General features: G+C 42.7%; 1 protein-coding gene across 1 annotated transcript in view; it reads right to left on the bottom strand.

Moving 5' to 3' along the window:
• LOC129854844 (protein unc-13 homolog A-like) overlaps positions 1-15,339 on the bottom strand; it is a 104,344-nt gene that overhangs the window by 54,291 nt on the left and 34,714 nt on the right. The window contains exons 6-11 of the mRNA XM_055921977.1: positions 15,054-15,124; positions 14,858-14,909; positions 12,465-12,494; positions 12,073-12,280; positions 10,878-10,997; positions 1,410-1,901 (exon numbers count right to left, since the gene is read on the bottom strand). Coding sequence (XP_055777952.1) covers positions 1,410-1,901; positions 10,878-10,997; positions 12,073-12,280; positions 12,465-12,494; positions 14,858-14,909; positions 15,054-15,124 — 973 coding nt within the window. The remainder of the gene's footprint in view (positions 1-1,409; positions 1,902-10,877; positions 10,998-12,072; positions 12,281-12,464; positions 12,495-14,857; positions 14,910-15,053; positions 15,125-15,339) is intronic.

Genomic DNA, 15,339 nt, shown 5'->3' on the forward strand with positions numbered 1-15,339 from the left:
AACGACTCATCTGGACAAAGGACACCTTGTTCAACATTCTGATGAAAGATCAGCAAAAGTAAGACCCATTTTAAGATGTTGTTTCATATATCTGTCGTAGTCGCCCAAGTGTTTCTGGCTATTGTGCTAAGCTAATATAATGCTACATTTTGTTTTCGCTGTAAAACACTTAATAAATCGGAAATATTGTCTGGCATCACAAGATGCCTGTCTTTCATTTGCTGTACACTATGTATTTTTCAGAAATGTTTTATGATGAGTAATTAGGTATTTGACGTTGGTGTCTGTAAATATTATGGCTGCTTTCGGTGCAATTTCTGAATGTAGCTGCAATGTAAAGTATGATTTATACCTGAAATATGCACATTTTTCGAAAAAAAACATATGCTATACAATAAATATGTTATCAGACTGTCATCTGATGAGGTTGTTTCTTGGTTAGTGGCTATTTATATCTTTATTTGGCCGAATTTGTGATAGCTACTGATGGAGTCAAAAACTGATGGAGTAATAAAAGTGGAGTCTTTTGCTAACGTGGTTAGCTAATAGATTTACATATTTTGTCGTCCCTGTAAAACATTTTAAAAATCGGACATGTTGGCTGGATTCACGAGATGTGTACCTTTCTAATGCTGTATTGGACTTGTTAATGTGTGAAAGTTAAATATAAAAAAAAAATATCTTTTGAATTTCGCGCCCTGCACTTGAAGTGGCTGTTGTCATAAATGAACCGACGTCGGGCTTGCACGCCAAACAGGTTAAATATTTCCAAAAAATATTTTTTGAATTTCGCGCTCTGCCTTTTCAGTGGAATGTGGGAGGAGTTCCGCTAGCGGAACGCCTCGGCCAGACAGGTTCACTTCTTTCAGCTAAGGGGCAGAATTTTTATGTTTGGAAAAATAACGTTCCCAAGGTAAACTGACTATTTCTCAGGTCCAGATGCTAGAATATGCATATAATTGACAGATTAGGATAGAAAACACTCTAAAGTTTCCAAAACTGATTTTGCAGGCGGAAACCTGAGGAAATCCAACCCGGAAGTGCCTTTTATTTGGAAAAATCCCTGTTCTGTTGCCTGCCCCTCCTCCATTTAAAGGGGTACAACCAGATTCCTTTTCCAATGGCTTCCTCAGGCTGTGACCAGGCTTTAGACATAGTTTCAAGCTTTTATTTTTTTTAAATGAGCGAGATTTTTCAAAACGCGCCAGTTGTCCTTTGATTAGTTCCTACGCGCGAGAGATGTAGCTCGACATTTTCTTTCTCTGTAGTATTGAATAGTTTACCGTCCGGTTGAAATATTATCGATTATGTATGTTAAAAACAACCTGAGGATTGATTATAAAAAACGTTTGACATGTTTCTACGAACATTACGGATACTTTTTGGAATTTTCTTCTGCCTTTCAGGACCGGAACGAGTGGGCTTGAGTGGTGGGGGACAGGGAAGAGGGAACCAGTGTGAGGGGTTGTGGCTGCTGCTCTCTCAGGGAGGCCTGTTTCTCCAGAGGAGGCCTGGCAATGGAGGCCTTGGGGGCCAGCGTGGAAGCCGTGCTTGTAGGGGAGGGGGTGTAGTGCAGCTCCTCGCTTAGCGTGCTGTCCATCTCCTCCTCCTCCTCTCTCTCATAGTCGTACTCCCCCTCTCCATCTTCGGGCTCATAAAGCTCACCCTCCTCCTCGTCATCTTTGATGTATCCCCCCTCGTCACTGTACACCTCTTCGGGTGCGTCGGGATCCCAGCCGTAGCTGACAGAGGAGTGACAGGAGTGGTAGGCGTCGTTCTCATTGTAGAGCTCCACAGAGCCCCTCATGCTCCCCTCGACCTCTGGGCCAAACTCCTCACTGAGCTGGGAGCTGCCTTGACTCAGCTCCCCGGAGGAGGCATAGTGACTGCTGCCTGTAGGACTGTAGACACATGGACCACAGTCAGATACACAGACACACAAGCAGACTGTAACAAAAGTAACATGTTACCCCCATCATTGCTTGTCACTGTGGCACACCATAGGAGGACGCAGAGGAGCCACAGCCACACAGAACACACTAATACTTCAACACTGCAACTCACATCAATGTGGCACAATTGTTCCCCTATGCCTCCAGACTGGGGATGAAACACTTTAAACACTAAAGAACCAAAGTGGCCCCATAGAGGGCATGTTAAGGTGACATATTGGGATAAGGAGCCAGAGTGGGGACCAGAGGGCATGTTAAGGTGACATATTGGGATAAGGAGCCAGAGTGGGGACCAGAGGGCATGTTAAGGTGACATATTGGGATAAGGAGCCAGAGTGGGGACCAGAGGGCATGTTAAGGTGACATATTGGGATAAGGAGCCAGAGTGGGGACCAGAGGGCATGTTAAGGGGACATATTGGGATAAGGAGCCAGAGTGGGGACCAGAGGGCATGTTAAGGTGACATATTGGGATAAGGAGCCAGAGTGGGGACCAGAGGGCATGTTAAGGGGACATATTGGGATAAGGAGCCAGAGTGGGGACCAGAGGGCATGTTAAGGTGACATATTGGGATAAGGAGCCAGAGGGGGGACCAGAGGGCATGTTAACCTGATGAGGATAGAGGGCGCTATTTACACTTTGGGGGAAAAACGTGCCCAATTTAAACGGCCTCATACTCTATTCTTGCTCGTACAATATGCATATTATTATTACTATTGGATAGAAAACACTCTCTAGTTTCTAAAACCGTTTGAATTTTGCCTGTGAGTAAAACAGAACTCATTTGGCAGCGCACTTTCTGACCAGGAAGTGGAAAGTCTGAAAGTTATGCTCTGTTCAAGGGCCTGCCTATAAATGGGCATGATACATATGAGTATACATGCACATCATACACCTTCCCCTAGATGTCAAGAGGATGTGAGAGAAGAAATGAAGTGTTTATCTTGGTCTGACGTGGAATATATCCTCTTGGCACGACGAGTCATCCATTTCCTGTTTTCTGGAGAGTGCGCAGATGGACCTGGGATTGCCTTTTGACAAGCAGTCGTTATAGGCGACTACTATCTCCGGCTTTGATTTTATTTGATACATGTCACAATATCATCGTAAAGTATGCTTTTTCAATATAGTTTTATTAGATTTTTGAAATTTATTCGGGACGTTAGGCGTGTTGCGTTGTGTGCCTTTTTTCAGAAAGGAGAGCTTCGCGCCACTTAGCCAGTGTGCTTGCTAATTCAAGAGGGAAAAACGATGTTCTAAATCCAAACAACGACTGTTCTGGACAAAGGACCCATTGTCCAACATTCTGATGGAAGATCACCAAAAGTAAGAAACATTTTATGATGCTATTTCATATATCTGTCGAACTGTATACTAGTAGTTTTGCGCCCCGGTTTTGACCACTCTCTCGCTATAACATAAGCCTTATGTCGTAATGAAGATATTTTTAGAATTCTAACACTGCGATTGCATTAAGAACTAATGGATCTATCATTTCCTATACGCCATGTATTTTTTTGTAATGTTTATGAATAGCTATTTGGTCAGAATAGGTGAGAGTCCGCACATTCTGGGAAAAGGAAGCTACGTTAGCATAATTGATAACCACTGATTTCAGCTCTAAATATGCACATTTTCGAACAAAACATAAGTGTATGTATAACCTGATGTTATAGGACTGTCATCTGAGGAAGGTTTATGAAGGTTAGTGAAAATTGATATCTTTTGCTGGTTTATTCGCTAACGCTAACGTGCCTATTGTTATCGCTAACGTGCCTTGATGAATGAATGCGGTTGTGTGTAGGCTATTGTAGTAAGCTAATATAATGCTATATTGTGTTTTCGCTGTAAAACACTTAAAAAATCTGAAATATTGGCTGGATTCACAAGATGCTTGTCTTTCGTTTGCTGCTCACGATGCATTTTTCAGAAATGTTTTATGATGAGTATTTAGGTATTCCACGTTGGTCTCTATAATTACTCTGGCTGCTTTGGTGCTATTTTTGACGGTAGCTGTGATGGTAGCTGCAATGTAAAACTGATTTATACCTCAAATATGCACATTTTTCGAACAAAACATAGATTTATTGTGTAACATGTTATAAGACTGTCATCTGATGAAGTTGTTTCTTGGTTAGTTTGGTTGGTTCTTGGTTAGTTAGGTTGGCTTTGTGCATGCTACCTGTGCTGTGAAAAATGTCTGTCCTTCTTTGTATTTGGTGGTGAGCTAACATAAATATACGTGCTGTTTTTGCTGTAAAACATTTAAAAAATCGGACATGTTGACTGGATTCACAAGATGTGTATCTTTCATTTGCTGTATTGGACTTGTTAACTTCTTGAGAATACAGGGGGTGCTATTTCGCATTAGCATAATTGCCTCTACAGACTAAACTGCCTCTTATTCAATTATTGCTGTTACTATATGCATATAACCATATAGCATTGGATAGAAAACAATCTATGGTTTCTAAAACCGTTCCAATTGAGTCTCTGAGTCAAACACAGGTCATTTCACAGCACTTTCCCTGAGCCTGAAAAAGATTGCAAGATGTGTATGCTCGCTTCAAAGCTCTGCCTATATATGGTCACGCCACCTATGACCCGAATGACACTTCCTACTTCTTCCTATGGGTGTTTGGAAGACGTCAGAGGAGAAATTTTTTGTTTATCTTGTACTGACGTGAAATAAGACTTATTTCTTTAGCGTGACCGACAACTTCCGGTTTCTGAGATGCGCGTTTTCAGAGGTGGCATTGTCTTTTGTTATGCTGACGTTATGGATGAAAACTATCTCCGTGTCGAAGTTTGTTTGCTACATGTGACCATATCACCGTAATGTATGTTTTTTCAATATAGTTTAATCAGATTATTAGAATTTTTTCGGGAGTTTTGCCGTGTTCCGTTCTTTGAGTTTTTTAACTTTGGGAATTGACCGTGCCAGTCGACCAGTACCCAGGCTGAATGAAGAGGGGAGGTTGCCATTGTGAATGGATTGAACGACTCATCAGGACTAAGGACACCTTGATCAACATTCTGATGAAAGACCAGCAATAGTAAGACCCAATTTACGATGTTATTTCATATATCTGTCGTGCATGTGAACTGGTCGCGCGCGTCCAGCTGGTTTTGGCTGGCCTGGTTATGCTAATTAGCGATACATTTTGTTTTCGCTATAAAACATTTAAAAAATCTGAAATATTGTTTGGATTCACCAGATGTTGGGCTTTCAATGTCTGTACGCTGTGTATTTTTTCTGAAATGTTTTAAGACAAGTAATTAGTTATATAACGTTGGTCTCTGTAATTGTTCTAGCTGCATCAGCACTATATCAGATTGCAGCTGCAATGTAGAACTGTGATTTATACCTGAAAAATGCACATTTAAAAAAAAAAAACTATGCTATACCATAAATATGTTATCAGACTGTCATCTTATAAATTTGTTTGTTGGTTTGTGGCTATCAATATCTTAGTTTAGCCGAATTGGTGATAGCACCTGATGGAGTAAGAAACTGTTGGAGTAAGAAAATGGTGTCTTTTGCTAACGTGTTTAGCTAATAGATTTACATATTTTGTCTTCCCTGTAAAACATTTAAAAAATCTGAAATGGTGGTTTTATTCACAAGATCTGTGTCTTTCATTGGGTGTCTTGGACTTGTGATTTAATGATATTTAGATGCTACTATTTAATTGTGACGCTATGCTAGCGATGCTAATCAGTGTGTGGGGGGGGGGGGGTGCTCCCGGATCCGGGTTAGGTACTCTGTAGAGGTTAATGTGTGAAAGTTAACTTCTTATGGCTGCAAGGGGCAGTATTGAGTAGCCTGATAAAATGTGTCCATTTCAAACGGCCTCGTACTCAATTCTTGCTCGTACAATATGCATATTATTATTACTATTGGATAGAAAACACTCTCTAGTTTCTAAAACCGTTTGAATTATTTCTCTGAGTGAAACAGAACTCATTCTGCAGCACTTTTCCTGACCCGGAAGTTCAAAGTCTGAAATCGATGCTCTCTTCTTCTTCCTGCCTATAAATGGGCACAAGAGCTATTAGTAAACATGCACGTCATACACCTTCCTCTGGGTGTCAAGAAGGCTGTGGGAGAAGAAATGAGGTGATTATCTCGATCTGGGATGGAATAAATCCTCTTGGAATGACGTGTACCCCATTTCCGGTACTCTGAAAAACGTGATTTGGACAGTGGGGTTGCCTTTTGTTTTGCTGACGTTATAGGCGACTTATTTCCGGCTTTGATTTTATTTGATACATGTCACCATATCATCGTAAAGTATGTTTTTTCAATATAGGTTCATCAGATTATTGAAATTTTTTCAGGAGTTTTGCCGTGTTCCGTTCTCTTCCGTTTGTTTACATGGAGAGATCCGTGCAACCCGGCTAGCGCGCTTGCTAAATGGTGAGAGAAAGTTGCCATTCTGAATCCAAACAACGACTCATCTGGACAAAGGACACCTTGTTCAACATTCTGATGAAAGATCAGCAAAAGTAAGACCCATTTTAAGATGTTGTTTCATATATCTGTCGTAGTCGCCCAAGTGTTTCTGGCTATTGTGCTAAGCTAATATAATGCTACATTTTGTTTTCGCTGTAAAACACTTAATAAATCGGAAATATTGTCTGGCATCACAAGATGCCTGTCTTTCATTTGCTGTACACTATGTATTTTTCAGAAATGTTTTATGATGAGTAATTAGGTATTTGACGTTGGTGTCTGTAAATATTATGGCTGCTTTCGGTGCAATTTCTGAATGTAGCTGCAATGTAAAGTATGATTTATACCTGAAATATGCACATTTTTCGAAAAAAAACATATGCTATACAATAAATATGTTATCAGACTGTCATCTGATGAGGTTGTTTCTTGGTTAGTGGCTATTTATATCTTTATTTGGCCGAATTTGTGATAGCTACTGATGGAGTCAAAAACTGATGGAGTAATAAAAGTGGAGTCTTTTGCTAACGTGGTTAGCTAATAGATTTACATATTTTGTCGTCCCTGTAAAACATTTAAAAAATCGGACATGTTGGCTGGATTCACGAGATGTGTACCTTTCTAATGCTGTATTGGACTTGTTAATGTGTGAAAGTTAAATATAAAAAAAAAATATCTTTTGAATTTCGCGCCCTGCACTTGAAGTGGCTGTTGTCATAAATGAACCGACGTCGGGCTTGCACGCCAAACAGGTTAAATATTTCCAAAAAATATTTTTTGAATTTCGCGCTCTGCCTTTTCAGTGGAATGTGGGAGGAGTTCCGCTAGCGGAACGCCTCGGCCAGACAGGTTCACTTCTTTCAGCTAAGGGGCAGAATTTTTATGTTTGGAAAAATAACGTTCCCAAGGTAAACTGACTATTTCTCAGGTCCAGATGCTAGAATATGCATATAATTGACAGATTAGGATAGAAAACACTCTAAAGTTTCCAAAACTGATTTTGCAGGCGGAAACCTGAGGAAATCCAACCCGGAAGTGCCTTTTATTTGGAAAAATCCCTGTTCTGTTGCCTGCCCCTCCTCCATTTAAAGGGGTACAACCAGATTCCTTTTCCAATGGCTTCCTCAGGCTGTGACCAGGCTTTAGACATAGTTTCAAGCTTTTATTTTTTTTAAATGAGCGAGATTTTTCAAAACGCGCCAGTTGTCCTTTGATTAGTTCCTACGCGCGAGAGATGTAGCTCGACATTTTCTTTCTCTGTAGTATTGAATAGTTTACCGTCCGGTTGAAATATTATCGATTATGTATGTTAAAAACAACCTGAGGATTGATTATAAAAAACGTTTGACATGTTTCTACGAACATTACGGATACTTTTTGGAATTTTCTTCTGCCTTTCAGGACCGGAACGAGCCTGTGGTTTTCTGAACATAACGCGCAAACCAAATGGCGTTTTTTGGTTATAAAACTAATCTTTATCGAACAAAAAGAACATTTATTGTGTAACTGGGAGTCTCGTGAGTGCAAACATCTGAAGATTATCAAAGGTAAGCGATTAATTTTATTGCTTTTCTGACTTTCGTGACCAAGCTAATTTGAGGCTAGCTGTTCTTACTGTTTTGTCTAGTGATTGATAAACTCACAAACGCTTGGATTGCTTTCGCTGTAAAGCATATTTTCAAAATCTGACGCGATAGGTGGATTAACAACAAGCTAAGCTGTGTTTTGGTATATTTCACTTGTGATTTCATGATTATAAATATTTTTAGTATTTTTTTAAATTTGGCGCCCTGCAATTCAGATTCGGTTGTTTACGAAAATGATCCCGCTAAAGGGATCCGTGCGGCAAGAAGTTAAAGGGACATATTGGGATAAGGAGCCAGAGTGGGGACAAGAGGGCATGTTAAGGGGACATATTGGGATAAGGAGCCATAGTGTGGCAGAACAGTTAACCTAAAGTAAGAGGAAAAAGGTATTGAACCAACCAAGGCAACCCAGACCAAGGGATGGGCTAGTATGTGGTCAGATGCATGAGTGTGAGTGTGGGTTGGGTGGTGTAGTTGTGGGTCTTTATTTCAGTATTTTGAGATATTATTGCTGAATGCTTTGATCACACGCCACATACACATCTGTATATTCAACAGAGATTCCCAAACACCCAGAGCCAACACAATACACAGCAAAACAAGACGGGAGGCTAACAGCCTTAACAAGTAATGGCACTCATTCAGGTGAGGTGATGTGTGTGTGTGTGAGAGAGAGCGAGAACAGAGGGAGAGAAAATAAGAGTGGAGAGATAAAGAGAGACAGGGGGCCTACACTGGGCTGACAGGAGAGGAGAAACAGCATCTCTTTAGGATATATTTATCGTCTATGATGAATGAGGCTATTAGTGAGTAGGGAAAGAGAATGAGACGCGGCATGAGTTAGAGAGAGAGAGCAGACAGGAACAATACAAACCCCAACACACACACAAGTCCACCCGTTTACACACTATCGATTAGAGCAGTGAAGGTTCAATAATGCATGAGACGGGGGGACAGGAAAACAGAACACCTGAGGAAATGACACCAACACACACAAACACAAATACACACACGGCATATGCACAAAACCACATACACACTCACAGACAGAATCCTGACCCTCAACCTGCTACTCAATCAAGAAGCGCACACACATGCAAACTCTCTCTCTTTCTCTCTTTGTCGATCTCTTTGTTTCTCTCTCTCTCTCTCACTCACTCACTCACTCACTCACTCACTCACTCACTCACTCACTCACACACTCACTCACACACTCACTCACACACTCACACACTCACACACTCACACACTCACACACTCACACACTCACACACTCACACACTCACACACTCAGGCCTGCTGTCCGACAGAAACCAGCATTTCCCTTATCAAACAGCAGGACAGAAGCACAGTGGCACATACATGAGGACATTTGTCTTCCCCTCTCTGATAGGCTACAATACATTTTGATCAGGCATGACTCCTGCCACCCCACAGCCGGGGTCCTCGGCCAACAGTAGGACTGGCACTGGCTGGGGGAAAGCCTGAGCTCATCATTACCACAATTTGAACTGAGACCAAATAACAAAGAGGACTTGTCACCAGTGTTGAGATTAGTTACTTTATATTACATATTACTCATTACATTTAACAATAGTAACATGTTACTTTACAATATTACTTTGTGTGGAAAGTAACACTTTATATTACAAGTTATATTACCTTGCGTTACTTTTATGAATATCTCACCGTTTGTTTGACTGTCGGGGTGAGCAAGGTGAGCAACGCTCGCTCTACCAAAGATAGGCTACTTACGAACTCTGGTTTGATCACTAGTTTCTCATTCCATCTGTGGTGCTGCTTTCCTGTGCTAGTCCACAATGGCTGCTCTATTTGGGCTGCTTAATTCACAATATATACTGTAAGCCAAACATCTGTACAGATTTCCTATCTTTTTATTCAAATCTTTCTCTCGAGTAGCCAGTTCTGGTTATAGACCGCACGTACTGTACATAGACCCATAGAGATGTATAGATGGCACACTTGCCACTAGACAGGAAAACTCTCAATAGACTACCACATTATGAGTCATAATACCCATAAAACCTAGCGGTCAAACAAGGAAATGGTTGCAATCGTTTTTTCACAATTAATTTTCCCCATAGAGGATTTTAGAAACACTTAAAATAGTCCCTTATGGGAAAAATGAATGGTGGAAAAACGATTGGAATCATTTCCCTGTTTGACCACTAGGTCTTTCTCCTCTTGCTCGAGGAGTAAATGAGGAAACAAGTTGAGCTCAGATCATGGAAACACGCACCCGGTAGAGATGATTCTGAAAGTAAAGCACGTGTTTCAACAAGGTAACTGTAACAATATTAACTCATTTGAAAAAGTAACGTTTTACTTAACTCCGTTACTCATAAAAGTTATCTGATTACGTAACACAACATTTTTGTAACGCATTACCCCCAACACTGCTTGTCACTGTGGCACACCATAGGAGGACGAGGTAATAACAGGCTGCCACTGAGACACAGAGGAAGCAGAGGAGCCACAGCCACACAGAACACACTAACACTTCAACTCACATCAATGTAGCACAACTGTTCCCTTATGTTTCCAAGTTCTTAGATAACAACATACACAACAGAGGAACTCATTCACATTTCACAACAGATGTACGACAGAGAGGGGAGATGATGTGTGTGTGATACCGGTGTGTACACAGTAGTTATTATTAGCTGGAGACAGAATCAAAACGTGAATATATATATGTGGTAGCGAGAGCGGGGTCAAACAGCGCACGCATGCAATCACAGCGAGCAAGGAGGACAGGACAAGTCCAGCACTGACATCACAGCGAGACCACGGACGGACTCACAGGCTGGAGCAGGAGGAAGAGGAGGAGGAGGAGGAAGAGGAGGAGGTGCAGAGACCCACCTATCGGAGAGTGAGTGCCTACTGTCTAGAGTGTACTGGCGGCTGGTGTGCCGGCTCGAACCTGAAGCTGAATCGAGATCGCTGTGCCCGTTGGTGGCTGAGTCTAAAGTATCATAGCATCTGGCAGGTTGGGGGGAGATGCAGGAGAGGAGAAGCATCAGTACAGCCCAGCCTGAGGCTTTTCAAAGAAACACAGCAACGTACAAACACCAAACTGAAACACACACTGCCCAGCACACCTACTGCATAAAGATCACTGGCACGATAGATAGATAGATAGATAGATAGATAGATAGATAGATAGATAGATAGATAGATAGATAGATAGATAGATAGTGATTGGTTGTTAGCCATAGTGGACCTTGCAGGTTCATATATCTTAAAACAGAATCACTGCTGATAGAAGCCTTTATGCAATAATGTGGCTGCACCTAGCAATGCATGAGGTTGAGTGAACTTGTGCCTTTGAACAACAGATGAACAGACAAAAAAAAACACTTATTTCGATTTTTTGGCAAAACAAGTTTTTTAGTGATCACAGGGGACTGTATTTCAGCCACACACACGCATGCACACATGTACACACACACGATGATCATTGTGACAGGGTGCCAGTGAGGATCTTGACACATGACCTGTATACAATGGGCTGCTCCTTCAGGCTTATATAGTGAGGCCAGAGACAGTGAAGTCACAATGGGACAACAGGTTACCATAAAACATCAGTGTGAATGTGAAATCAAACAAGTCCACAGGGGCATATCTATTCTGTTCTATATCAGTCTGCTTTACTCTGTAAGAATAGAGTGTTGATCTCCAGACGAGACAAAGTCAGTATGGATCCCTTGACTAAGAAGAGGAGGTGAGATCCATGCTGTGTGTGTGTCTCAATAGTCCAGCGTTGTTTCCTTTCCTCGTCTTCTTTCCTTCACCCACACAGATTTCAAAGAGCTGGACAGGGGAAATGTACAACTTATACATTTCACCTACCCTGCATGTTTTTTGATTAGGACAACTGTAGGATAGCAGCTTGTAAAGAAATGACTCAAATGTAATTATAAAATGAAGGAAACAAGGAAAGGAAGGCACTTGGGCTTATTGGGACGAACCCCTTATTGAGACCCTGAGGACTGAGTAAACCAGATAATGAACCAGATAAGGAGGACAGGACAGCAGAGAGGTTAGGTTAGGTTACCTGCTGGCTCTATGGTTGTCATAGTCCAGCTCTTGGATGGAGCCGTTGTAGGAGATGTGCGAGGAGTAGCGCTGGTCTCTCAGGATGGGGTTCTGGTGCATGGAGGTGTTGGGCTGAGACATGGTGTAGAAGGGAGGGGGGATGCTGTTACTGGTCTCACTGCGGTAGTCACTATCTCTGTCGTCCATCGCACTGTCTGGGTCCTCATCTACACACACAGGAAATGGTTGAAATATTATGATTATTATAGGGGCTAGGTTCATTACCCAGGATGCTAGTGAGTGTTTGGTGACTAGTTCTAAAAACCTGCCAGTACAGGCCTACAGTACCAAGGCCAAAGCAGATACATCACATTTATAGTGTTAACTGTGTGAAAAGCTATAAAAACTCACTTTGCTGGTTTCCCCACAGACTCCAGTTACCTACAGGGATAGGGAGTAAGAAGTTATCACAATGTTGATTTGGGCCTGAGCTATTAACTTCAGGCTAAAGAATGCACAACCGTATGACCAGGAAAGAAACCAGTCAGGGTGAGGGTACTGAACCCCCGGGAACCAATCTGATTGCTGGGTAAAACCCAGAGTGGAGCTGGAGACGGAGCAGGGCAGGGAAGGCAAGATGGCTGACCTTGTGACGGATGGAGGGCCAAGGAGGGTTCAGGGTGTGGTAATTAGCAGAGCACAGTGGGGAGTCAGCCATAACTCTCACCAGCAGAGCTGCCAAGCCAGCGCCCCATGACTCACAGCCCATAAGCAGCCACCATCAATACACACTCACTGAAACACAGCACATAGACACGCATGCATGCACATGCACAAGCACTCACACGTACACTGACCAACCTTCATGGCTGGTTGCTCACAAACCGTCTCTCACCCACGCACGCAGTCATGCAAGCACACACGCACACACACACCTACTGACAGACTGAAACACCCACCGCAGCCCAGACTAATCCACAGACGTCTCCGCCCACTCACCTGGGCTGTCATCATCAGACAGACAGGGCTGTGTCTGACAGGGCAGTGTAAGTATGTCAGCACACATCAATCACACAGCTAGCAGCCATAAATCACTGTGTGTGGAGTTGACAATGAGGCAGGCCTGCTGGCTTGATTCATCATGTCAGCTTTTCTCCATCCCTCCATAAGCCTGCCTGCGGACAAGCTTAACACCTTCTTCACCCGCTTTGAGGATAGTACAGTGCCACCAACGCGGCCCGCTACCAAGGACTGTGGGCTCTCCTTCTCCGTTGCCGACGTGAGTAAGACATTTAAGCGTGTTAACCCTCGCATGGCTGCCGGCCCAGACGGCATCCCTAGCCGCGTCCTCAGAGCATGTGCAGACCAGCTGGCTGGCGTGTTTACGGACATATTTAATCTCTCCCTATCCCAGTCTGCTGTCCTCACTTGCTTCAAGATGTCCACAATTGTTCCTGTACCCAAGAAAGTAAAGGTAACTGAACTAAATGACTATCGCCCCGTAGCACTCACTTCTGTCATCATGAAGTGCTTTGAGAGGCTAGTTAAGGGTCATATCACCTCTACCTTACCTGACACCCGGGACGCACTTCAATTTGCTTACCGCCCTCGGCGTGCAGATCACTTTTCGGCGTACACATCACTGACGAACTGAAATGGTCCACCCACACAGACAGTGTAGTGAAGACGCAACAGCGCCTCTTCAACCTTATGAAGCTGAAGAAATTTGTCTTGGCCCCTAAAATCCTCACAAACTTTTACAGATGCACAATTGAGAGCATCCTGTCGTGCTGTATCACCACATGGTACGGCAAATGCACCATCCACAACCGCAAGGCTCTCCAGAGGGTGGTGCGGTCTGTCCAATACATCACCGGGGGCAAACTACCTGCTCTCCAGGACACCTACAGCCCCCAATGTCACAGGAAGGCCAAAAATATCATCACGGACATCAACCAACCGAGCCACGGCATGTTCACCGCGCTATCATCCAGAAGACAAGGTCAGTGCAGGTGCATCAAGAGACTGAAAAACAGCTTCTATCTCAAGGCCATCAGACTGTTAACTACCCATCACTACCCGGCTTCCACCAGGTTATGCAACCCTGCACCTTAGAGGCTGCTGTCCTTTATACATAGACTTGGAATCACTGGCCACTAAATAATGGAACACTAGTCACTCTAATAATGTTTAAACAATGTTTACATACTGCTTTATTCATCTCATATGTAAATACTCTACTCTATTCTACTGTATTTTAGTCAATGCCACTCCGACATTGCTCAATCTAATATTTATACATTTCTTAATTCCATTCTTTTACTTTTAGATTTGTGTGTATTGTTGTGAATTGTTAGACACTACTGCGCTGTTGGAGCTAGGAACACAAGCATTTCTCTACACCAGCAATAACATCTGCTAAATATGTGTATGTGACCAATAAAATATGATTCAATTTTTGATTTGATTCGCTGCTTCCCCTCAAATCAGGAGGTGGAGAGTGAAGAAGAAGGGGAGAGGGAGGAATAAAGTGAAGTAGATGAAGAGGAGGATGAGGAAGAAGAGGAAGGGGTGGAGAAAAGGGAAGAAGAGGAGGAATAAAGTGAAAATGAGAAGAAGGAGGATGAAGGGGAGGATAGCAAAGAGGAAGAGTGAAGAGACAGAGGAGAGTGAGAAGGAGGAAGAAGAGGGCCATGAAGAAAGTAAAAAGAAGAAGGGAGGATGAAAGGGAGGAGGATACTGTATTAAAGAGGGGAGAAGGAGACTGAAGAGGATACAGGCAGTATCAAGTGTCTACTACTCACAGCATTGTGTTGATGGTGCTTGAAGTGGTCTCTCCTCTTCCTGGTATGTGTACTGTAACACACACACACACACAAGGTCTACATCATATTTAATGCATCGCGTAAGTTATGACTTTTGCAATTACTGATAGCCCTGCCTTGTGGCGGGTAAGATGTAAGCACAAAGAGAGGAGAGGAGGAAGAAGAAATGCCTTACGCCCTGGTCCCTCATGGAGTTGAGCTGCTCCAGTTTCTTGGCCCAGTATTGAGCCTCATCCTCTGGAATGTCTGAAGCAGAAAGACCCATTTACTGGTCAGTCACTTAATACAGACAATCGTATATGCACAGGCATACGTGGGCATGCACATGCATACACACACACATGCACGCACAGATGCACACACAATGCTCTAATGGTTCCAAATGATTGCAATATACTTTGACAGTCATAGGCTTCCCTTGTCCGTGAGTATATTCAGATATAATGATGTAGATATACTGT

This window comes from Salvelinus fontinalis, chromosome 5 (assembly GCF_029448725.1).
Source record: "Salvelinus fontinalis isolate EN_2023a chromosome 5, ASM2944872v1, whole genome shotgun sequence".
NCBI classification, from domain to species: Eukaryota; Metazoa; Chordata; class Actinopteri; order Salmoniformes; family Salmonidae; genus Salvelinus; species Salvelinus fontinalis.